The sequence below is a fragment of the Anoplopoma fimbria genome, chromosome 20 (genome assembly GCF_027596085.1).
Source record: "Anoplopoma fimbria isolate UVic2021 breed Golden Eagle Sablefish chromosome 20, Afim_UVic_2022, whole genome shotgun sequence".
NCBI lineage: Eukaryota > Metazoa > Chordata > Actinopteri > Perciformes > Anoplopomatidae > Anoplopoma > Anoplopoma fimbria.
This window is the reverse complement of record NC_072468.1, coordinates 23,982,862-24,006,434: the sequence shown is the minus strand read 5'-3', so window position 1 is coordinate 24,006,434 and position 23,573 is coordinate 23,982,862. Positions and strand designations below refer to the sequence as shown.

General features: G+C 38.3%; 1 protein-coding gene across 2 annotated transcripts; it reads right to left on the bottom strand.

Moving 5' to 3' along the window:
• Window positions 1-6,106: 6,106 nt before the first annotated feature.
• septin7b (septin 7b) lies at window positions 6,107-23,312 on the bottom strand. 2 transcript variants are annotated; one of them, XM_054622420.1, is made up of 14 exons: window positions 23,296-23,312; window positions 22,710-22,812; window positions 20,113-20,219; window positions 18,835-18,935; window positions 18,549-18,683; window positions 15,525-15,642; window positions 14,597-14,689; window positions 14,385-14,481; window positions 14,227-14,278; window positions 13,742-13,870; window positions 12,525-12,545; window positions 10,439-10,574; window positions 8,963-9,105; window positions 6,107-7,393 (listed from the first exon to the last, which is right to left on the bottom strand). In XM_054622420.1, exons 2-14 carry the CDS (start codon window positions 22,717-22,719, stop codon window positions 7,354-7,356), a joined length of 1,182 nt encoding a protein of 393 aa, XP_054478395.1. In that variant the 5' UTR covers window positions 22,720-22,812; window positions 23,296-23,312; the 3' UTR covers window positions 6,107-7,353. The 2 variants fall into 2 exon arrangements, with proteins under 2 accessions (XP_054478395.1, XP_054478396.1); XM_054622421.1 differs by lacking the exon at window positions 12,525-12,545.
• Between the last annotated feature and the right edge of the window lie 261 nt (window positions 23,313-23,573).

The window sequence follows — 23,573 nt, the reverse complement described above, 5'->3', positions numbered from 1 at the left end:
TTTGCATTAAAATACATTTTGCATTAAAAGACACTTTGCATTAAAAGACACCTTGCATTAAAAGACATTTTGCATTAAAAGACACTTTGTTAAAACATAAAAGATCCAATCAAGTTAAATGTTATTTATACAGCCCAATATCACAAAATCAATTGGATTATTTACTAGTTTTTATTGCTTATTTGTAATACTTGTTTTTCTTTTACTATGTCTCTTATTTGCACTATAACCTACGCTGCTGTAATCCTGTAAATGTCCCCGCTGCGGGACTAATAAAGGATTATCTTATTTTATCACACATTTGCCCCAAAGAGAATTACAGTCCATACAGCACACAACTTCTGTCCTTAAAGCCTAAACTATGAGTGAAAAACTGCCCGTTAAATAACCTTTAATGGAGAAAATGATGGAAGAAAGCCCAGAAAGAGAAACTGGAACCTTCTCCCTGGACAGACAGACATGCAATAGGCCCAAATGTTGTGCGTACAGAACAACTAACAATAAAATAGCATAGACAATCCAGATTATAAATTAATATAGGGATATACAGTACCAGTCAAAAGTTTGGACACACCTTCTCATTCAATGGTTTTTCTTTATTTTTATTTTTATTTTTTTCTACATTGTAGATTAATATTGAAGACATCCAAACTATGAATGAACACATGGAATTTCCTGTTTTAATTACTCATTTATAATACTTGTTTTTTTACTAGTATAATGTCACTACGCTCACACAGTTTAATTACACCAATTATTCTGTCTGTATATACAATATTTTTAGTTATTGTGGATTTTTTACTTTTATTTATTTAATATTATTTCCTGTTTTTCAGGCACGTGCACAGACATTTTGGGGGGCAGGTGCTCAAAAAAAAAAAAAAAAGGGCACCCATCGCCAAAATTATTTATGAAATTAAAAATAATAATAATAAATAAAAAAAACACAGGAGGTTTTCAACTTATATATTTATTTGTGTTAACAAACTAGATCAAATGATCAAATTGAATAAATAAATGAATAACAGGCATAAACAGACAAAACAAGGCCATATTGTATAAGCAAATAGTATGTTAAATAATCGAACAATATTCTAACTTAAAACTTATCAAAACTCTGCTCTGGATAAATAAAAGGATCTTCACAGGAGCATCCTCCTTGGTGCCATGTCTTGGAAGATTTGTATCACTTCACTGTGATTTATTTCAATGTCTTGAAAAAAAATTCTGGTTGACAGGGCCCTACACTGCAGCACATAGCTTTGTAGCTCTCATTGCACCTGATATTAAATGCGTCAACATGGGACGGATCAGTAGGGTATGGCATGGTGGCTATTTTGGAAATTGCATCTCATTTTCAGCTCTTTCCTCCACATGCCCTAGCTGTGATGTAGAGGGGGCTGCTGTCACTTCACCCTCTCCTTCACTCATCTCCTCAGGCATCACTGTTTCTGTTGCTGCCCCTGAACATAACCAGAGCCCGTCTACGAAGAGCCTGGGCACTCCCTATACGCCCCATTGTACCGATTTTGGTTGTAGTTCCATGAGACATCCACTGGGGGTGATCGCGGGCGAGTCCAGATTGAATGGGAGTCTATCGGGCTAAACGGCTAATTATGCCTCTTTCACCTGCTTGTCGTTGAAATATCGCAAATTTTATTGTAGATTCCGCAAGTTCAATATAGATTATGGTTCAAAAGTCAAATGAGTGAGTACTTATGTCCTTTCGATTTCTTACAGTTTGGGCCGTTGTTGGCCGTATACGCTAGCATTCTGCTAATGAATGCTGATTGGTCAGGGACGGACTTGCGACTGATTACGACCAGAGACCCCTCTTGACGGCATCTGAAGCTGAAGCGCATCGGAAACATTATCTTAAGGAGGACTTTCCGTCGAAGTTATTTTTGCGTACTGTATTTATATTATATATATATATATATTATACTATTATATGTTAATAAAAGGAAGTGCCGAAGTGATTCAGAAACTGCCGTAAAGCAGTACCTCTGACAGTGTGACGTCATCGCATTTTTTGAACACCTTTTTAGAACAGATACGTGACCTTAAAAAATGCAATATTCAGCTGAGTTTATTATTTTAGCCCCACCCTTTGATAGCAACTTTCAAATTACTTGACAAAAATTACATCGTGAGAAAAGTGGATTCTGAGGATAAAACCCCGTTGGCTCCCATTCATTCTGGACTCGCCTACGAGCGCCCCGCATGGTCAAAGATTATTACTGCAACCAGTCCGGAAACCCGGAACTAACCCGCGAGTGCCAGTTCTCCTCATATTAGACATTCTCTGACATAACTGAGTCTGTCCTTCCTCATCTGTGATGGGCTCCCCTGGACCAGGTAGGGTAACTGATTCTCCCTCATTTAATTGGCTCGTTGATGGCCTGATCCAAGTCAAAAGGGAGCGGCTACTCTGAGCTGCTTGCTGCAGTTCCCTGTCCTTCTGCTTTTTGACTCTGTCTTTTTTTGGCATTATGCTGCAAATTTTGTAAAAGAGATAAATGAATGTTGTGGATAATAATTGTACTGTTTTCTGAAGGTTAAAGCATAAGCAGCATTACACTAATTATGCTCTTCTCAACCTGTGTTTCCTCTTGGCAGGATTAGACAGCTAGCTTACATTTCCCTTATTTTACTCTTTTTCACCCTCTGCAATTACTCATACAAGTTTGATCGTTGTAAAACAGGCAAAACGAAGAGATACATAAATATCACGTTAAACAATTGTGGGACAAGGATAGCATGACACCGAGAGCTAGCATAGTTTACCTGCTATTTTCTAGCTGTGAATTTTCGTGACATTTATAAACATAAATTCAACATACTTTCGAAATTGTCTAAACGGCATTTATACAACACAAAATATGCACTTTCAGACAAATAATGTCATTTAACATGACAAACGTCAGTAAACAGCTGGGCAATGCTTTGAAATCAAGTTAGTTGTTTGTTTATTTTTTTAGGAAACGTCGGACCAGTTATGTTTTCAGACGTAATGTTTTCAGCGGCACTAATGTTGTTGTTAATTTATGCACTTTGTTACTTTCCACTTTTGGAGATGCCACATTGTTGCACTTTGCATTAAAAGACACTTTGCATTAAAAGACACTATGCATTAAAAGACACTATGCATTAAAAGACACTATGCATTAAAAGACACTATGCATTAAAAGACATTTTGCATTAAAAGACACCTTGCATTAAAAGACATTTTGCATTAAAAGACACTTTGCATTAAAAGACATTTTGCATTAAAAGACATTTTGCATTAAAAGACATTTTGCATAGACACCTTGCATTAAAAGACACTTTGCATTAAAAGACACTTTGCATTTGCATTAAAAGACACTTTGCATAGACACCTTGCATTAAAAGACACTTTGCATTAAAACACACTTTGCATTAAAAGACATTTTTGCATTAAAAGACATTTTGCATTAAAAGACACTTTGCATTAAAAGCATTAAAAGACATTTTGCATTAAAAGACATTTTGCATAGACACCTTGCATTAAAAGACACATTAAAAGACATTTAAAAGACACTTTGCATTAAAAGACATTTTGCATTAAAAAAACACTTTGCATTAAAAGACACTTTGCATTAAAAGACATTTTGCATTAAAAGACACTTTGCATTAAAAGACAATTGCATTAAAAGGCCCAATATGCACAAACACTGTTATTACCTGTTAGTCTGATGCTGCAGGTCATGAAGAAGACGTAGTCTGCACCGGTGTTGATGGCATAGAAAACGGGGCGAAATTCTACAACGTCAACTTATGTCCTTCAAAGCAAAAACATATGGGGAAATTGATGACAGAAAATAACCTTTATTCTCAAAAATATTGATGGAAAATGAAAAAAAGAAAAAAAGGGAACTTTTCCTCAACAGACATGAAGGGCCCAAAAAAAACCACTTGGGGTCAAAAACGTGTTTTATTACATTGTTTTTTTCTACAGTACCGGTGAAAAGTTTGGACACACCTTCTCATTCAATGGTTTTTCTTTTTTCTACATTGTAGATTAATATTGACATCCAAACTATGAATGCTGTTTTAATTACTCATTTATAATACTTGTTTTTTTACTAGTATAATGTCACTATCACACAGTTTAATTACACCAATTATTCTGTCTGTATATACAATATTTTTAGTTATTGTGGATTTTTTACTTTTATTTATTTAATGCTGTTTTTATTACTTATTTATAATACTTGTTTATTTACTACAGTACCGGTGAAAAGTTTGGACACACCTTCTCATTCAATGGTTTTTCTTTATTTTTATTTTTTTCTACATTGTAGATTAATATTGAAGACATCCAAACTATGAAGGAACACATATGGAATTATGTGGTAAACAAACAAAAGCTCAACAAACCAGAATGTTTTATATTTTAGATTCTTCAAAGTAGTTGAATGAGAAGGTGTGTCCAAACTTTTGACTGGTACTGTATAACTACTAGTTTGGGGTGTCACTGTAATCTGAAAATATTCTGACAGTCAGTTTTTTTCTCGATTTGAAATGTTAACATTCTATACATATCTGGTCATGCAGCCCAGTGACAAATATATTACCTATCATTGTATCAGTATATCTAACTCGAGTATTATCTTTCCATGGACCTATGCGACCCACATCATCCACTCATCCGCTGTTATTCTCTCTATCAGCATCTACAGTAATCCAGCAGAGAGGTGGAGACTACCTGCACACTGCACATCTATTTATCATATCCTGAATCCAGGCTAAAAGCATTCATTTTTATTTACGCACGGTGGATGATGGAGCTACTTAAACTGGTTCTAATAGTTGCGCTGCTTCTGACAAATGTTTTCTGTCAAGAAATGGATGGAGACAACTGGAGAGAAGACATCGAAGAGGTAAGACATATCAGACTTATTTGGAAAAGTCTTCACTGAAAGACTAAATACTTATAATTGTAAGATGATATCTTAACCCAACTATGTAGTTTTTTTTTGCAATATTGAATCCCTTTCTTTGCATCATTTTGTCTCATCTAAGAACAAATGGCCAGATTCTGAAGTGATTCAAGATATACTAGTGAGAATGACAACAAAGACTACTAATTAGTAGTAGTGAGTTTAATTTGTGTTAAACAATGCTGCGTTCAGGTCTGATGTTATGTCTTTCCATCAAACAGCAAAAGTGCAGACAGCACTTAAACGTAAGTTGTATTCTTTTGCTTGATTTCAACATTAAATATCAATTTTGATGTATTTAAAAAAACATATGAAGTGATACTGAGGCATTTTAACTGATGTTTTCATCCACAGGGCATAACTTTAAAACCTGTGTGGGGCTGATGGGTAAAAGGAGCTTTGAGGATCAAGGTATTCTATTTCCAACAGACACAGTAAATATATTGGGGGGTAATTAAGGTGGAACATCAGGTAAATGTTGATTTTGAAGTGAGCTGCACAGAAGATTGAGGATCTGCATTTGTTTTTTTTTTACTTTGTTAAATATCAGACTGACGGAAATAAACAAAAGCTTTGGTTTGTTTGGTCAGTTTGTCATTGTTTCATTAAAAACGTCACATATTATCAGTGTAGTTTGACTCATTTGCCAACTCTGAGCACTTTTAGGCAAACAGCGCCATCTAGTGGTGAAATAAAATGAAGACAAACAATCTGGAAACGATAAGCCCATCATTCAAATCAATTTATGGAAGCACATTTTAGACACTGTGATGAAAGACTCAATATAATGATAAACTATATTTATTTATCTCACTATTTTGAGAAATGTGGGCAAAATATAAAGGTTTCTAAATATTTTGATAAAGTTCCTCATTATTTTGAGATAGTCATTAGTTTAAATTGCTATGGAATTATTGTGAGATACAAAGTCATAATTTTTAAGATTCTAAGTCATTATTTGTGAGATACTTAAGTCATTATCTTAACGTTTCTCACTACAATGACTTACAGGAGGATTTTCTCATCACAGTGGCGCCGATGGGCTTCCATACAAACTCAACATGAATATTTAAACATCAAAACAGTGCCATTTTAAAACGCATCCACACCAGTTTTCAAAAACCACCAATCTCACTCCTCGATATCATCACAGGTTTATTAAGTGACTTTGTACAATACAAATGAAAAATAAAATTAAAAATACAGAGATGGAGTACATAGCCAAAGCAAACTGCGGTGTTGACTCTTCATTTTTCCACAGATCCGTTACCGCAGAGTGATTGAATTATTGTTTGTTTTTTCTTAAAGCATCGATGGATCACTGTTAGATGTGAACGTTTCTGTTAAACAGTGGACGCCGCTCTCAAGTCTCTGAGGATTTTTTTTTCTAAACATATAAAAGAAGTTATTACTCCAGCTGGCTCGGTATATATAAAAATAAACTAAAGTGAAATATAACACTTATGACAATATAAATGGTGGTCCAAGGCTAGTGGAAAATAGCTAAACAGAGGAAAAAGAAAGCGTTACATTTCAGAATAAAAAGCTTTAGCCGTTTTTGTTTTTTTGAATCTATAAAAAAAGGCCCAAGGTGCATTTTATTGTTTGTCTTGGTTTCAGGTTTTTCTTGTTGACACGTTTCTTTTCTGTCGCTGTGACAGAAGCAGGGTTAAAAGTTTACCGGATACACTCGAAACCAAACAAAAAGGATTAGTTAATGCCTTGTCCTCTTCTCACTTTAATACACGAAGGAAGGTCGGGTTAATGTTCATATACCGTTACTTTCATTTTCTCTGTAAACAAAAAAAATTCACCAGAACTTGATTGTACAACAGTCAGACATGATTCATGGGAAATTTCTTTTTTTTTTTTTTTGTCTGTGCTCTCCATAAAAACTGTACACATCAGTCATTTAGAAGCAACCTTGGGGTGAAAAGAAAGAGAGAGAGCAGCAGGTAGGGACAACAACAATAATACAAATAATAATAATAACATCAATAATAATAATAATTATTAAAATAATAATATGGGTTTGGCCGTTCTGAAATGGGGTTATTTTTTTTATACTTTAATGAGGAGTCCCGAGGCAGCGGGGGGGAGGGGGGGCTCCGAACATTCAGACGCCCTCCACCTCCTCACAGACCCACAATACCCCCCTCTAGTGGCGGGGAGCGGGAGCACAGTTGTGCTGGCAGACATAGCAGGGACGGGAGACAAGGAGGGGTGGGAGGAGGGGAGAAAAAAAAAAAAAGAAGGGAAGGGAAAGGAGAGAGAGAAAGAGGAGGAGGAGGTGGGTGATGTCAGTGCCACACACGGGTGTCCTGAACCGGCAACGTTGGCAAACAAAACATAAAACTGGAGTTTTGGGGTCGTCCTGCCGACCGTCTCTTTAAAAGATCTTGCCTTTCTTTTTGTTTTTCTCCAGAGTCCTGCAGGAGGAGAGAGACAACACAAACGGTAGAATAAAGTCCAGCTCTTTTACTTTTACATAAAACAAAGAATGAAAAAGCCTGATGTATTTATATGCCGTGTGACGCCCAAGTGAAGTTGGAGCGTCTTTAGCTTCTGTGACGGTTTTAAATGTTTGAGGACTCATCCTGCATAAACGGGTGTTTACAAAAAGAATTCTACCTAATGAGAATTTGGGCGACTACCTCGTCACACAGATCATTTAAAAGATAAAATCACACTTCATCGTTTGTGGATCATAGTAGCTAATGGAACAATATGGAGAGAGACAGGAGGAGATGTTTGTTTGGATATAAGTACGTAAAAACACTTTCATTTCCATACGATGTCTCTTAGGTCTAATTCAACTCAATTAGATGCCAGGCAGCATCATCTGCATGAGCCGTCTGTGCTGCAGTGACACAGCGCCTGTTGAAAATCTTCAAAGTCTCCCTTGTCATCTCTCTCCTCCTCCTGATCTAACAACAGGAGAGGGAGGTTTGTGGAATCAAAAGTTCTCTGTAGCTCCTTATTGCGCCACTCTCTAAGACCGCCCACTTTTTAGCTGTCCAATCAGAAGTGAATTATTATTATTTAAATCCCTCTTGCAACTGTACACTATTAAACTATTCCAATTCCCTGTGTAACATGTCGAAATACAGAAACTTAAAGTGCTCCAACTTCCTTTTTTTCTGGGACTTTTTTCAAACCACGCCCACAACGTGGCAAAGAGGCAGATGAGCGGAGTTTTTTTTCCTCGTAAAGTTTAACTTTCACTGTTGAATATTTTGTCAAACATCGTTAAGGGTGGAGAAATATACTCAAAGGAGCTTTTAAGGTTCTTGAAGGCTGATAACTTGATACAAGAACTTCCACATCTTTCAGTTTACTTTAATAGCCACACGACCAGCGTCTGTGGAAAACATTCAGTTGTATAAAAAAAAAACTAATTCCACCACTTTGGTTATTAAGGTGAAGTGAAAGATGTTTCACACTTTTAGGTTGTTCCTGTAGCAACGCTACCACAGTGTCATCAGCACAACATGGAGGCAGACACAACGAGTTACACAATAAATAAAAGACAAGGAAGTGCTGAATGTGTGACAGTACACACTGCTGTTTCATTGGACAGTTAGTGGAGCTTCTGAACCACCAACTGTCTAAATAGTTCACTCACAGATGTTCTGTCGGTCCATTGATGATGCAGAGAAAATGGAATATATCTTTCTGTCAATAGTCAATATTTTATATTCCATCCTTTTAGTTTTAAAGACAGTTTAAACTCATATTTTACATAGTTTTTATTGTAGATTTGTTCTATATTCATGATTCTAACATTTTCTCGTCTCTGACTACGTTTATTGTGACCTTTATGGACTAAATACGAAGGCAAAGTCTTAGTATGTAAAAACCTACTTGGCAAAAGAGATGCTTCTTATTCTGCATTAGTGTCAGAAAGCCACCAGGTTGCACTGCTCTATTATTTACCACCAATCTACCCTCCAGGTAAATGTCATGATATAGGAGTTTAGTGGGAGTGTCATTCGTACCTGGAGGCCTCCATTTTCTGCTGCTCCAGGCGCTGCTGGGCCTCCCAGTTCGCTCTCTCGTCCTCGAACACGCGTCTCTTCTCCTCCAGCTCTCTGTGCTGCGCCTCCAGGTTCTTCTTCATCTGCTCGTGACGCCGCTGAAGCTGCAGAGAGACGGACGGGACAGAAGAGAGGACATCAGTGTTCTGTATCTAAAGGTACTGTCACACATGCAGTCAAATAAAACTGAACACCGGCTGCAAAACATGTTGACTCAAGAGCTTTCTACACAAAACAATACCTTCTTCTGTTAAACTGAATACAGAGAGATTCAAACAGATACTACTGTAACTGCATCAAAGAGAAACCAAACAGCCTTGTTGTGTTGTTATATTTTTGAGCTTAACAACAAATGAAACCATTGAATTTTAAAGTTTGGTCTTCAACATTTGGGCATAACTGCTTCTTAGTTAAGGAAGCTGGGATTTTGAATTCTTTACTACCGAGTATCTGAGAGTGCAGTACTTTTAAGCATTTCAATTTTATTTTAAAACAATGTTGCCGCTGCCTCGGCCGAGATGAAAATGTAGCTTTTAGCTAGATCTGGTACACTTCATGTATTGTGCAGTTCCTGCTAAATAAACAATAAAATATGTACAAAACCAGAGAGAGAAATTGGCAAATTATTTAACAGACACACAAATAAGAAACTGCATAGACAAACTTAACCTTTTTTTAAAAGATTAAGCTTATTTAGAGTAGCAACATTCTTGTCGTATATATTCATATTGTGTCAGCAGATATTGTTTATTATACAGACATGATCCCTCATCAACAGCCTGCATGTTACACACGTGTGAATTGTCCTTCTACATCTGAATATTATTTTTTTTAACCTTTATTTAGCCGAGATAATCCCATTAAGATTTTGAAGATTTTCTTTGTCAAAATGGTGAAGTTTTACACAAACATCACATAAAAACAAATAACAGCAAAGAGTTAATAATAATAATTATTATATAATACAAGTACATTCGGTGCACAAACGACCCTTAAACCTGTTTTTAAAAACTTTTAAAGTTTAAAATGTCTCTGTAGCTCATAGAAGATGAGAGGCCAGAAACTTCACCAATAACGGTACGAGTTCTAGGAACGATGGAACTAATGTGTCAGCATACCCGGATGTTGCAGCTACTGATGATGAATGAACAACGATGAGGAGGCACTTGGTGTAATATAACCGTATACAGAAAAAAGGTGCAAACACACTGGAACAGAAGAGGGAACTTAACTGAACCTCCATTTACACAAATCAACAACAAGTTACACTTCTAACCACTGAAGCGCATCAACACAAGAGGAAGGAAGGAACCCAGACAGATGAGTAACATCACCAGGGCACGAACCACAGTGTTCATTAGACCAGGTGTGTGTGTGTGTGTGTGTGTGTGTGTGTGTGTGTGTGTGTGTGTGTGTGTGTGTGTGTGTGTGTGTTACCTCTGCTTCAGAGTCTTTGAGCTTCTGCACTTTTTCCTTGACTTTCATCTCGAACACCTGCTCCATCTCCATCTCCATCTTCTTCATCTTAGTCACATGGTCTCGCCTTTCTTCCTCCATCTGAGCCATGGGACTCCTGCACGGGGAGAGATGTGGCGCACACGCAAACACACACACACACACACACAGATTTAGATCAGCACTACAGAGCATCACAGGCTTCGGCGTACTCATCAGTTTGCTTTGCGAACAGTAACGTCACCAATTATTAGAGTTGTCACGATCATTAAAACTTCAGTCTGAGGACAGTGTGACTGCTAAAAACTACATTTACTGAACTTAATTTAGTGTTTTAAACAAACTGAACTCTTTCACCCAATTTCTTTTGCAAACAGAAATCTTATTTTTGCATCTCCTCTTGAATATGTTTGCATATGCAGATTAGAAAACTGATCAAGGAGATTAAGAGAAAGGAGCATGTTTTTCTTTCACCTGCTTTCTCTAAACAGGTCAAAGTAAAAAATGCCAAGTTTTCTCTACAACAGCTGAGAAGTGCTTTCAGTCGAGAAGATTGTTGTAACATAATACAAATCTCAGACTCCATCGTGACATTAGCCCTAATTTCCCACAGAAATACATCATGTCGGGGTACAGGAGGGAAAACGGAGCGAGGGGAAAAAGATTAAGGAATGACGGGATCCAACAAGGCTTTGACAGGAACAGGAAACCAACCCGACCAGGAGAGTTTCCCGAGAGGCAGAAGAAGGGAACCAAAAGCTAACGCAAGGCACCTGTGAACTCTGACTGTTAGTGCAGGCGGTGGGTTAAACGTTAGTAAAGCTCATGGGGATGTTTTACTGCAGTGTTAGTGCACAGAGACCCGTCATGACATATGTGGAGAGGTGACCTGTAGTTAAAGCCGGTTTTATCCTGATTTGGGTGCAGCATAGACATCTATACAATCTTAAAGCTGAAAAGAAACTGTTTTAATCAAAATAAATATATATATAAAGTGTAGGTCTGTGTTTGTCTTAGACAGCATTTAAAGCATTTTCTACATCCTCTGGTATTGAAGTCTCAGGCCTTGTAGATTTTGAACAGTTTATGGTTAACGTCATCACTTTGTTCTCTGTGCTTTTCTCACTGGTTTTGAGTGGGCGGGTCTAAGCTGGTAAAGCGGATGTCATGGTTTAACACGTCTTTTCAATGTGACTTTTGAGATTGGATGAGTCAGCATCAGAGAGTGATCAGATATATTTCATGGTCAAAGAAGCGGCTGTAAAACGGTGGATAAACACATTTAATTTCCTATTATTTCTTCACAATAAAAGTCCAATGTTATTTTTGCTGCATACTTTTCCTCCCTGCAGCTTCAGTCGACATGTTTTATTGAATAATAGCCACTAACATAGCTCTGCTTATTCAGTGATAAACACCTTTGTAGATTTAGTCCTGTTTATTAAGGGTTACAGAGAAATTATTTAGATCTGAAACCAAGATTTCATTGGCTTTGTTTGATACAAAAAGTGCGTTTTCAACTTGATGTCATATAGAAAGGAATGTATCCTATTATTACAGATTATCTGCGTTTGCTTCTTCAGCAGCTGTAGTTTGTTTATAGATGCCAGTAACATTAAACACATGCTAAAATGTTCTAAATTGTAGCTTTAAGTAATTTCAGTGTAATGAAAGGACATTAATGTTGTCTTAACCTAGCAATAATTCTTAACCACTCCATATATCTCATGTTCAGGTCTCTGTTAGTTCTCCAAGCAGAGCTAACAGCAGATGGAAGCAGCAAGTGGAGAGAATGAAAGGCTTTGTTGTTGGGAATAAAATAAATGAAGGCGTCACATTCATAGCTAAAAAACTACATTCATAAGTTTCGCAATTCACGATTTTTCTCCCTGCTGTTCCTGGAAAAATCTACTGAAAAGGGGGAAGTTGGTGGGAGGCAGACTTAAGTCAACAGGGAGGGAAAAAAAACACCCGATGCAGCCAACAGGCGAGAGAGGAGGAAGAGAAGAGAAACGATCATCATACACAAGGGTCTCAAAAATAATAGAAAAAAAAAATCACCACTTACATTCCTTCAACCGTGTCAAGTCTAAAAAACAAAAACACATACAACCAAAAAACACACACACACACACACACACACACACACACACACACACACACACACACACACACACAGCATGCGATAATGAGTTCATGCACTAAAATAAAACTACAGTCTCTAAGACATGTTCTGTGACTTCATCTACTTTTTCACTGCAAAAGGAAAAAAAAAAAGTTTGAAAAAGAAATAACAATGTGTGCTTTGTGAGCTGGGTGTCAAACACATTAGCAGAGTTTGCCAAACGTTGAGCCGTTTGTGTGTGTGTGTGTGTGTGTGTGTGTGTGTGTGTGTGTGTGTGTGTGTGTGTGTGTGTGTGTGTGTGTGTGTGTGTGTGTGTGTGTTAGTTTCAGCAGTGTGAGGCCTCCGTTCAGCTGTAGAGCTGGAACTTTAGCTCAGTGAGTTAGACGTTTTGCTTGTGTGTACATGAATGAGAAAGCTGCATGGTGCTTTGAATGAAAACGTATGAAAATCAGTGGCATGATTTAATGCAAAGTAGTGCAGTGAGAGGCTGCGACTAAAGCAGAATCATCGAGTGTTTGTTAAACATCGCAGACTGAGAACGAATGGGCGATGAATGAAATCCCCCAACGTAAGACGTGTCCAGTCAGATGAAAATATAAATACCTGAATAAATTAGGATGGGAGTAAACAAGTCAGACAACAACTCAGCCATCGGCAAATTCATTTCTATAAACGGAATGTCGGCCATGTTGGTTTTATCAGGGGTTTCTGCAGGTTCCCCCAAGTTAAATTTAAAGCAAACAAATCTTAATATGTGAACCATACTATATCAAACACACCTGCATAAATCAATTCCATTCAGCATACTGGAATGACATCCTAATAGTGTGTACGACCATTAAGGTGCAGATGTTTGAAAACAGAATCAAGCATTTAGATAAGCTCTGTTTCTGTCCAAACACCTGGTAGAAGATAAGACCTGCTAACAAATATTTAGCATCATTTGGATAATCAAATATTTAAGGGGGTAAATTCAATTCTAAAAAGGCTAAATAAACGTAAGACCTAAATATTACCAGCAATTCAGAGGTCTGGTTCTATTCAACGTTATCTAGGTTCTAGGTAAAAATAAGGCAGTCGTCAGTGTTACTCAGAAGTGACTCTATCCTGCCTGCTTTGAGTAAAACTCCCGTCTCCAGTGTACTTTGTCCCGGACTTACTTGGTGGACAGTTGACCTTTAGCCCTGTTGTTGTCCACTCCGTTGTAGGTGACAGCAGCCAGCTTCCTGCTGCGGTAGTTCTCGTAGTGGACGTTGTTTGTCACGTCCTTCAGGTCCTGCATGTGTGTTCTGGGGAGAGACGACAAAGCATTCCAAATATTTAAAATGCTCCGAGTAATGTTTCAACTGGTCTGTCCGCTGCAACACTATCATATTTAAATAACTGATTTTCAGTTATTTTGTAGGATAAATCGTATATTATTAGAAACTAGGGCTGTCCCGATGAGTCGGCAGAATCAACATAAATATTTTGTTTCTTAAAACCCTCATAATTCCATAGAGTTAACTGCCTGCTAATTTAGAAATCGTATCATACAAGTCTTTGAAAGGAAATGTTGCCCTTTTTCCAGCCGCCTGGTTGATTGAATTGTGTATTAACTGTAAATCATGCAGGTTCCTTTTCCTCTTTGTTTTTTTTCCAGTACCTGATGAGCATATCCCTGAGGATGGTGAAGTCGCAGTGGTCCCCGTTTTCAACTAGAAGGAAAAACAAGAAGTCAGTCAGCTTAACAACGCAGGTCAACATGGGAACATTTCTTATTTTTAAAACGTGGTAATATTTAACCAAGTAAAACATTCATACCTTCTGCAACCCCCCAGGGGTATTGTCTCCCTCTGACCCTTTTGCTGTTCACCTCGATGATGGTGTTGCTTCCTACTACGGCCAGTGGCAACTTGTCCTAGAAGAACAACAACAGCAGCATTTGAAGTCATTAACACAAGAGTTTAAAGTATCTGGATTTGTAACAAACCAGTACACGTATTAAATATGACACATCAGGTGACACACGGTACCTTTATCTTCTTCACCAGCTTGTTCTCTTCTTCGTCATCCGTCTCCGGGAACTCGTAGATCTTGATTTTATGCTCTTGGATTTCCCGCATGATCTAGCAGTAAAAAGACCTTTTAGCAACTTATGGCAGAGAAGTTACATTTTAATAAAGTAAACAACCTTTACAAGAATTTCACATCACATCATTTTAAATTTTATTTAAAATGATGTGATGTGAAATTCTTGTAAAGGTTGCATTACATCATTTTTAAACATTATACTACGAATTTGTTTGACACTCTGCCTGACACATACAAAAGTCACATTTTTTTGTATACTCTGTTTTCTTTGGTTCTTGAATGTTAATCGTGTTTTTTTTAATCTCACCAGTCGTCTTGACACTGCAAATGTCTCACATCATGAAACCATTAAAATGTGTGACTTTGGATGCTATATAGTCTTTAGTCAAGGTACAGGTTGTAGATTGTATCCTCCTCACTCTATTTTGGTAAAAATAGAATGACTTCATGCAGTATAATGACTTATTGAGTCATGTTTAGCCTGGCTCCATGTTTAAGATATTTTGTTTCCGTCAACAACATTGAAGGTTCTACTGTTACCTCATATGTTTCTAATTTAAATTAATTTGCATAACTCAAACGTAGCATGAATGGTTAAAATAGGTTGATGTTCACTAACTGAGTGCGTAATAAAGCAAAACACTTTGTACAAAAGCACACCGCAAAACTACATATCAATCTTTCTTTTTGTATTGATATTTATGGTAAACCCTCCTCACAGTGAATCATTGTACAAACAGCTGTAAAACGAAAGAGGATCTACTTTCTTTGGCTTTGCATGACTGAAGAACATTTGCGCCATCACACCAATGACCACAGTAAAAAAGTATATTTTTTCTGCAGCAGTATGCAGCTGTGGAAACCACTGACCTGTTTCTTGAACTGTTGGCATTCCTCTGGGGTGAGGGTGTCTGCTTTGGCGATCAGCGGGATGACATTGACTTTCTCATGCAACCGTTTCATGAACTCGATGTCCAAGGGCTTCAGTCTGCGTGGAGACAAAGATACAGTTTGTAGTTTAAATGGATACGGCAAGCGCTGTCAAAATCATTTGTAAAAACCATGTACCTTGAAATAAGTATGGATATCTTAAATTGAACTGCCTGTCCAGCACATTTAGGTACAAAATAATGAATCAAACAGATGTTACTCCTTGTCATTATAGGAGTAAATGGGATATTTAGGGGCTGGCTGGCTTTTTGGATCTTCATTAATTTGTTTTCATATTTTGGCTTCCTTAGACAACACACCATTAAGAGGAGCTTTACTAAATATAGAAACGTTTCTGTGAAGCTGCATGATTGATGTTTGTAATGTCTAAGAAAATGACCTGGTAGCCGTGGGAAAGCGGCGCTATTCTGGGCTGTTTTTGTGCCGAATAAATAACACTTGACTTTACTGATTTATAGATTTCACTCAGTGTTTTGTTAGATATTCATCTTCTTTGATTCTTTGAAATACCCCTCTGAGTCCAAATCTGCCTCGAAGCAGAATTTGATGCTGTTAGTTTTAGGAGCGGGATGTTAGTCACGTCGCCAACAGCCATGCAGGTCAATTTATGGAACAGTGCTGCACTGAACCTGAACGCTAAAGCAAAAAGCACCTTTTTTAAAAAAAAATCATTTTTATATATATTTTCTTTTTAATCAACCACAGTTTGGGGGAAAAGTTCATGTGATTTTTTTACTTAATGAGTCATAGCGTCTTCAAACCTCTAAGGAAACCGGCCACCAGAGTTCAGCTGGGAGTTCAATGTTCAGTTTGTCTCTCAGTGTTGGAGGTCATTGTGCTGCTGTGTGAGAGCAGTCAGCTGGTGTTATGAGGGGATGCTTTCTCTGTGTGTGTGTGTGTGTGTGTGTGTGTGTGTGTGTGTGTGTGTGTGTGTGTGTGTGTGTGTGTGTGTGTGTGTGTGTGTGTGTGAGGACATACGCTGCCCATCCTCAAGGCTTAAGTACTGCTTGTGTGCGTACAGAGGACAAGCTTGTACAAACACAATGTCTCACAGAGGACAGACCGATAGAGGAAGGATGACCAAAAAAAAAAAAAAAAAAACACAAGGAGAGAAGAAGATAAACACTTATCATTGTCTATAGTGAGTCATGGTCAACAGCTTCAAGGACATGTGAGCACACGGTTTACATTTGCATATACACATACTGGGTAGACACAAACAACCAGCCAGCCCTCCACATGTAAACAGCAAAAGCTCTTCCTGTAATTTTATTTTTTAAAAGGTCAAATGCCTTTAGTATTAGAGGGGTGGAAATGTGGACGTAAACGACTCTGCATCGATGCAGGAGTCGAGTTTCATTTAAACTCAGTGCATGACTCATTTATTGTCTGTCACCTTTGTTCGTCACCTCCTGATCTCTGGGTTTCACAGAGGGCGGAGCTTAAACACACCTAGTGAAGCCGGAGCAGAGAGAGAAGGCACTCAGCAGCCTGTAAATTGTTGCTCTCCCTACCAATATCAGCTTCTCTGTTGCAACAATGCTGGGCTGAAACAAAGAAACAACTAGCATGCAGGCTGAAATTCAACCGTGGTGTTGTTAATCCTGTCGTCTTAATCCGAGTAACAGTAGAGGAGCTACGAGTAGGGAAAAGTAAATAACTAACTAGCTGAAGTCTGCTAGCTGCTGGGGCTCATTCATGCAGTAAAACAAAACATTCAGTGGCTTGTCAGAGAGCTGCCATGTGAAAACCTTCACAGTCCACTTTAAATTCACTGCAGGAGGATGTAATGTTTATGTAATGAAGAGACTTACAACAGATACTGGTGTTTAAAAAGATGCAGCACTTTATGTTGTAGACTGTTCTGGTCTGATTTTTTTAAAGCACTTTTAAAATAAAAAGGGAGTTCAGATTACTGACTGTCAAGAGTTCTGACTGCTTGTTTAAATTTAGAAAGTAGCCATGTGCTGTAGTATAATAAATATGAATGCAATACATTGAGATGCATCAAGAATCGTCAGGAGAATCATAGTCGAATCAAATCTTGAGCCCAGTCAATATTCACACCTTTACCAAGTTCTGGCAAAGCTTTCACATTATCATCATTTTAAAACCATATATGGATTTCAACATGTTATCAACCAAAAACCAGCAACAGCTATTTTTTCAGGACAGGAAACAACCACTGAAGTTTCTCAGTTTCACTCCTGACACATTTTCTGCTTTTTGTCTGAACAGTGCATCACACCAGACACGTACACATATTTTAAAAAGGAAGATAAGACAAACACATCTGAGCTGCAAACTAACTACAGAAGATCTGGTGGCTTGTGAATAATAAACAGTACAGTTAAAATACCACGCAGGCATCTCTTTATGAAACATTTAGCGATCAGTATCATCAGCTGGGCATCCTGCCAGCGTCTTAGCCCTTTTACAAGTTTTAACCCTCATTTTGCAAGACGAGCAGCTGCATTATCATTTACAGCAGTGGCCTGGGGGGGGAGAAGGTGTATTTGTAGGAGATAAAGAAAGTAAGTTACTGCACACACACACTGCATGACCACAGCTTCATGTCGTTGGCCACTAATCTGTTGTGGAGGCAGTGGGGAGTTGAAAGCGTGGCTGACAATGCCAAAGAAGGAAGAGGAAGAGCCATAATGACTTACATTCCCTGGATTTTCCAGACTGCTCAGGGATCTGACCTGGCAACCTTTATTTTCAGTCAGAAAACTTGCTTTTCTGACCTTTGGGGCACTCTTGACCTCTCATTTCCCTCCTTACACTATTCTTTACTCACTTCCACCCCTTTTCCTTTTGTGAGACCAAACAATCCCTACTTCGATTGACAATTCAAGAGCTTGATTCTCGCTGCGGTTCTGAGCAAAAGCGTAAAAAAGTAAAAGGGATTCATTGACTAAAGAATTTGTCTCTCAGACTCACCCATGTCCCGAGGGGGCAATGAAGTACAGGCAACAGTGGATTCGGCTGTCGGGCATCAGTCGTCTGTTCACCCGGGATTCTGAGTTCAGGTAGTCTTCAAACTTGCTGTCTATGTGGTCGATGATTGGCTGCCAGCTGAATAAAACACAAATGACAGCTTCCGTTAAAAACAAACAACCAGAAGCACCCCTTGAAATAGGAATGTAGGAGAACAGCTTTGACATTTTTAAGGATCCTAAATAAAGGAATGTTATCTGTGCTGAGCTGAAGTGGTGGCGATCCTTACCAGTTGCTGTTGTCGACGGCATCTCCGAACCCTGGAGTGTCAACTATTGTGAGCAGCAGCTGGACGCCGCCTTCCTTTATTAAAACCTTGGACTGCTCCACCTGACGGAGGGGAGAGAACGAAGAGTTGCATATTGTGTTTACTTCTGCCACAAACTGTGCCTTAGAAACCAAATCGTTTAAACCAAATGTAAAAGGGTGTGAAATAATTATCAGTCAGCAAATAGCATCACAGATCATTTATTTCAAGCAAAAAACACTTGAAGTGGCGTGCAGCAGCAGGCCATGTCAGACTGTGCCATTAGCTAACTATGCTGAGAAGCTAGAAAATACACACAAGCATCTGGAGCGAGCTACGCTGTAAGTCAGGAGCCAGACAGATAAAGTGCAGCACTCGAGGCACTCAAGATTCAGGACTACGGTGTGTAATTGGGGAAGAAGAAGATTTATGGAAGGAGCTGACAGTGATGCTGACTGGTTTGAGCCACAATGAGAGACTATGGTTTTACTGTATGTCTTATCCAGCCAATCAAATCTCATCACAATATACGAATAAATCTAAAAAAAGGACCAGAGACTTTTGTCACCAAAACGCATAATTCTCTTCTCCTCACAATATTCAGATGTTATGATGATGATGAAGAATATAATATAATATAATATAATATAATATATATATATATATATATATATAACCATGATGCTAATGTTTAACTTGAGGGGTGATTGTTTCTATGTTGATAAGGGCATGTTTACTTGCACCGTAATAATGTAAATCACTATGTTTTGTTAACAGTGCATTCAGGTATGTTTTTATGATAATACGTTGCTTTGTTAATGGTCCAGTTGCTCGTGTAACTCTTAACTAGCAAGTAGAGAAGTTTACTGTTACTGTATTCATCTTAGAAGTCTTTAAGGCAGTTAAGCTACTTAAGATGGAGCTCCCAAGTAGATTAACTGTGAAAGCACATTGAAAAAAAAATAATAATAATTAAGTTGGCATTAACACAGATGTATGGACAGTAAAAAAACATTTTCAAATAAAATGTCACATTGATGGTGTTGATAGCTGCCAAAGCTAGAGCATCTTAAACAGCCACAACCACAAAGTGTGAAAGCTTTTCAATGCCATTCCACTCTGGTATTTGGTCTACCAAGTGCTGTACAAAAATAAAAACCTGTGGCACGTCTCTCTGTCTGTGTAGCCAAGGTTATTTTTGTTGCTAACACCGTGTCCAACATCTCGGCTAAAAGGTTTTATACATTTGCCAAAATGTACCTGTACAGTCTTTTTAATTCGATGTGATGGTCCAGGATACTCTGCTGAATACAGGTCTGTTAGGAACAGTGAGTTGATCAACGTGGATTTTCCCAACCCTGACTCACCTGGGGAAAAAAGCAAAAAGGAAGAGAAATCAGTATTTCATGAATAGTGTGTCCTGTACTATTCATGTTATAGTTGGTAAGGAGGTCAGAGTGTAAAGCAATGCTTTACTTGGAATAAAACAAATATATTTATTGTACTTTATCCAGACAAAGATCCCCGTTGACACCCTAAAGACAATCAAAGGCCACGCCATCTGCCCGGGGATGAGACTGACATTTGCCCAGGACATTAATCCATTTGGGTTAACAGTTAAAAGGCTAAGACAACAACACAGACAATGAGTCTTGTTATGTGCAGCTGACTGGCTGTGTGGTCTGGGAGGCTTCTCAAGCTTGGTTGGCCATTGTGTGCCCAGTTTCCAAGCTCCCAATGAAAAGAATCATTAGTGGAAACGACCACTGACACTGCCTGCCTTGGCCGACGGCCACAAGTCAATATTTAACGAGCCCCCATTTACACCAGAGCTGCAGTCAAAAGGGTAATGTGTGGAGCTCGGACTGTAGCATTTGTTTGTGGTACATGTCCAGCCATGGGTATGCGCTTGTTAAATTTACTGCAGCATGCAGTGATGACAGGCCTGTGAAATGAGTGGCTCTGCAGTCTGTGAACTGAACAGGCTGTTGGGTCATGTGTTGCATGAGGCTTGGGTCGACGTGCCAGTCACTGCTGGTGATACCAGTCCCATCTCTCTCTCTCCTTCCCTTCCTCTTTCTTTCATCCTCTTTTCCTCTTTCACACCACACTGGTGACGCATCGCGTTGCACGACATGGACATGTGGGCTCAGAGCTCATCGGTGCCAAGAAAAGCTGAATATGTGTGTGTGTGTGTGTGTGTGTGTGTGTCCATGCAAGAGGGTGATACCACAAAAACAATGGCAAGCATTTAACTACCACACCCCCAGAGGACCTCCTCTACTTTCCTTGTTTGTATCTTTTCTGAAATTAGGGCTAGAGGCGATCCGTCGACGTATTTGCAGTCATAGATTACAGAAATACATCGATTGTCAGAATGTGCGTCGGAGCGTCGCAAGAATGGCTGCGCCCAGTCAAACCATCCCCCCCCCTTGAGACCAGCTGCAGCTAACAAAACTTGCCCACACGGTCCAATAAAGTGTGGGAGTATTTTAGACAGAGACCCAACAATGTGTTGCTCCGTATAATCTGCAAATAAAAAATGATATTGTTATGGTAATATGATGTTACATGCATCATCTAACATTGTTATTCAACTGTTAAACATATTTTCTGTTTACGTTAACTATATATGAGTGAGAAAATGGAATGTTGCTACAGTTTGTGATGTTTTTAAATGTTTTTTGGGTCCCAAACTGGTGAATTTATTTTTTTGGCATATTACTCCCGCGATGAAATGTCATAAATATATTAACCGTTTTAAGTCAAGTACTTAAGTAAAAATACAGGCAAACTGTTTCATCGACATACAGTAATTAAAATAATCTATGTCAAAGTAATCGTTTTGATTTTCATGTCCAATGTTTTTCTGATCAGAAATCCTATTGCATTTGATTGTTTTCAACAGAAGATTTACTAAAATATTGAAAGCTGACAAGTTTTCATATTTCAATTTGGGTTATTATACTAAATCAGGAATGTAAAAAATAATAATTAAAGTAACTGATAAATGAGTTATTAGGTTTAATGACTAAAGAAAAATATAACTGTTAGATTAAATCGTAAAAAAAATTATCATTAGGTGCAGCACTATCTGGAATTATTCCCAAAATGAAGCTTTTTGTTGCAAACACATTGAAGCATTCACAGAACCCAGAGGACTACTTGGTCACCGTCCAGCAGCTTTCACTGAGGACTCTGCAGAGAATAGAAGCGACCAAATTCCAAGAGCCTTTTCATGAGAATGTTCTAATGTACCTAATAATAGCAAAAACATGGCTGCACACGAACATGACACTGAAGTCTATCAGCGGTATGTTAGCAAAAAACCTGTAGAAACAAAGTGTGGTCGAAACGCAATGGGAGACGCACTATTCTTAGAGGCATGCTGGGTAAATTCTGTCGGTCCCACCACAGGAAATGGTTTTGACCCGAGGAAACATTTTCCCTCCAAACAGGGACTGATCAGCCGAGGAGGATCTTGGCTCAGTATCAACCACCACATCCAGACATTTTAAAAGAATGTCTCCATTTCTGATTCGCTGAGTGCAGCTCTCGATAAATCCATCCCAAATGTTCTGTTCTGGCAGACAGTGTCAAGGACCTGACATCAAGATGAATTCAAACTAAAGCAATGCAACGCTTTACCCCTCCTCTCTGACTCAGCAAGTATCACTACAAAGCCGGAGGCATGTCCCTTGTGTATAAAATGACTGTGCATGTGCACATACACAATCTTTCTTTTTCAAAAACAAACCACAATGAAGGAATTTTAAAAATGCCAACCACATTAAATACAATGAAATGATTCATACAAAATAAGAGCAAACGGAGGGCTGAGCAGCATGTGTTCTTACCCACGACCATCAGGGTGAACTCGAAGCCCCTCTTGACAGACTTCCTGTACACTTGGTTGGGGAGGCTTGCAAAGCCGACATATCCTTCCAGATTCTTTTGCTGCTGTAAAGACAGTAAAAAAATTACACACATTAAACCCACAAATAAAATCTTATCTTGCACTACAGCTTTAAATGTAGGATTAAAAAAAAGGAGTTTTAATTGCCACTCCCACACTGCCAAAAGTGAAATATAATCCCGGTCTTCTAACCACCTGAACCCTAATGTTCCCCTCCAGTAGATTCTAAATTAGATAAACATTTCTTTCCAATTATGTTTGACAACTTCTGCTTATTCCAGTTTCATTGAAGATATATAGAAATGTACAACTAATAAAATGTTCAAATCCAAGATGCAACAATTAAATCAAATGTTTTCAAGATGTTTTGAGCATGTTTATAAGTCTGGAGAAAACTGGAGATTCTGAGATATTGAGTGAACTTCAAAACTACGTTCTGCAGAGTTTAACGACGCTGGTTGTACAGGATGATTGTAAAAACCTTACTGATATGCTTTTTAAATGATAAAGATAATATCAATACTCACTGTTTGTACTGCTGTTTTGTGTAGATCGATGTAATGTTGTCCCAATGTGCAGGAAGGGCCAGCGTTTCCATGGTCAGAAAGCAAAGGGTGAGAGCACAAAAACAAAAAAAGCAACAGAGAATCAATCTCAGGCCATCTGACAAACAAACCATTCTGTCTCCAGAATCAGTTTCCCAAGCTGAGAGAAGCTTCAGGCAAAATGATTCACGATCTTGGCTACTGTAACAACACAGACAGTTGGCCAGTGTTGAGCATATTCCACTCTACTTGCTCCTTTA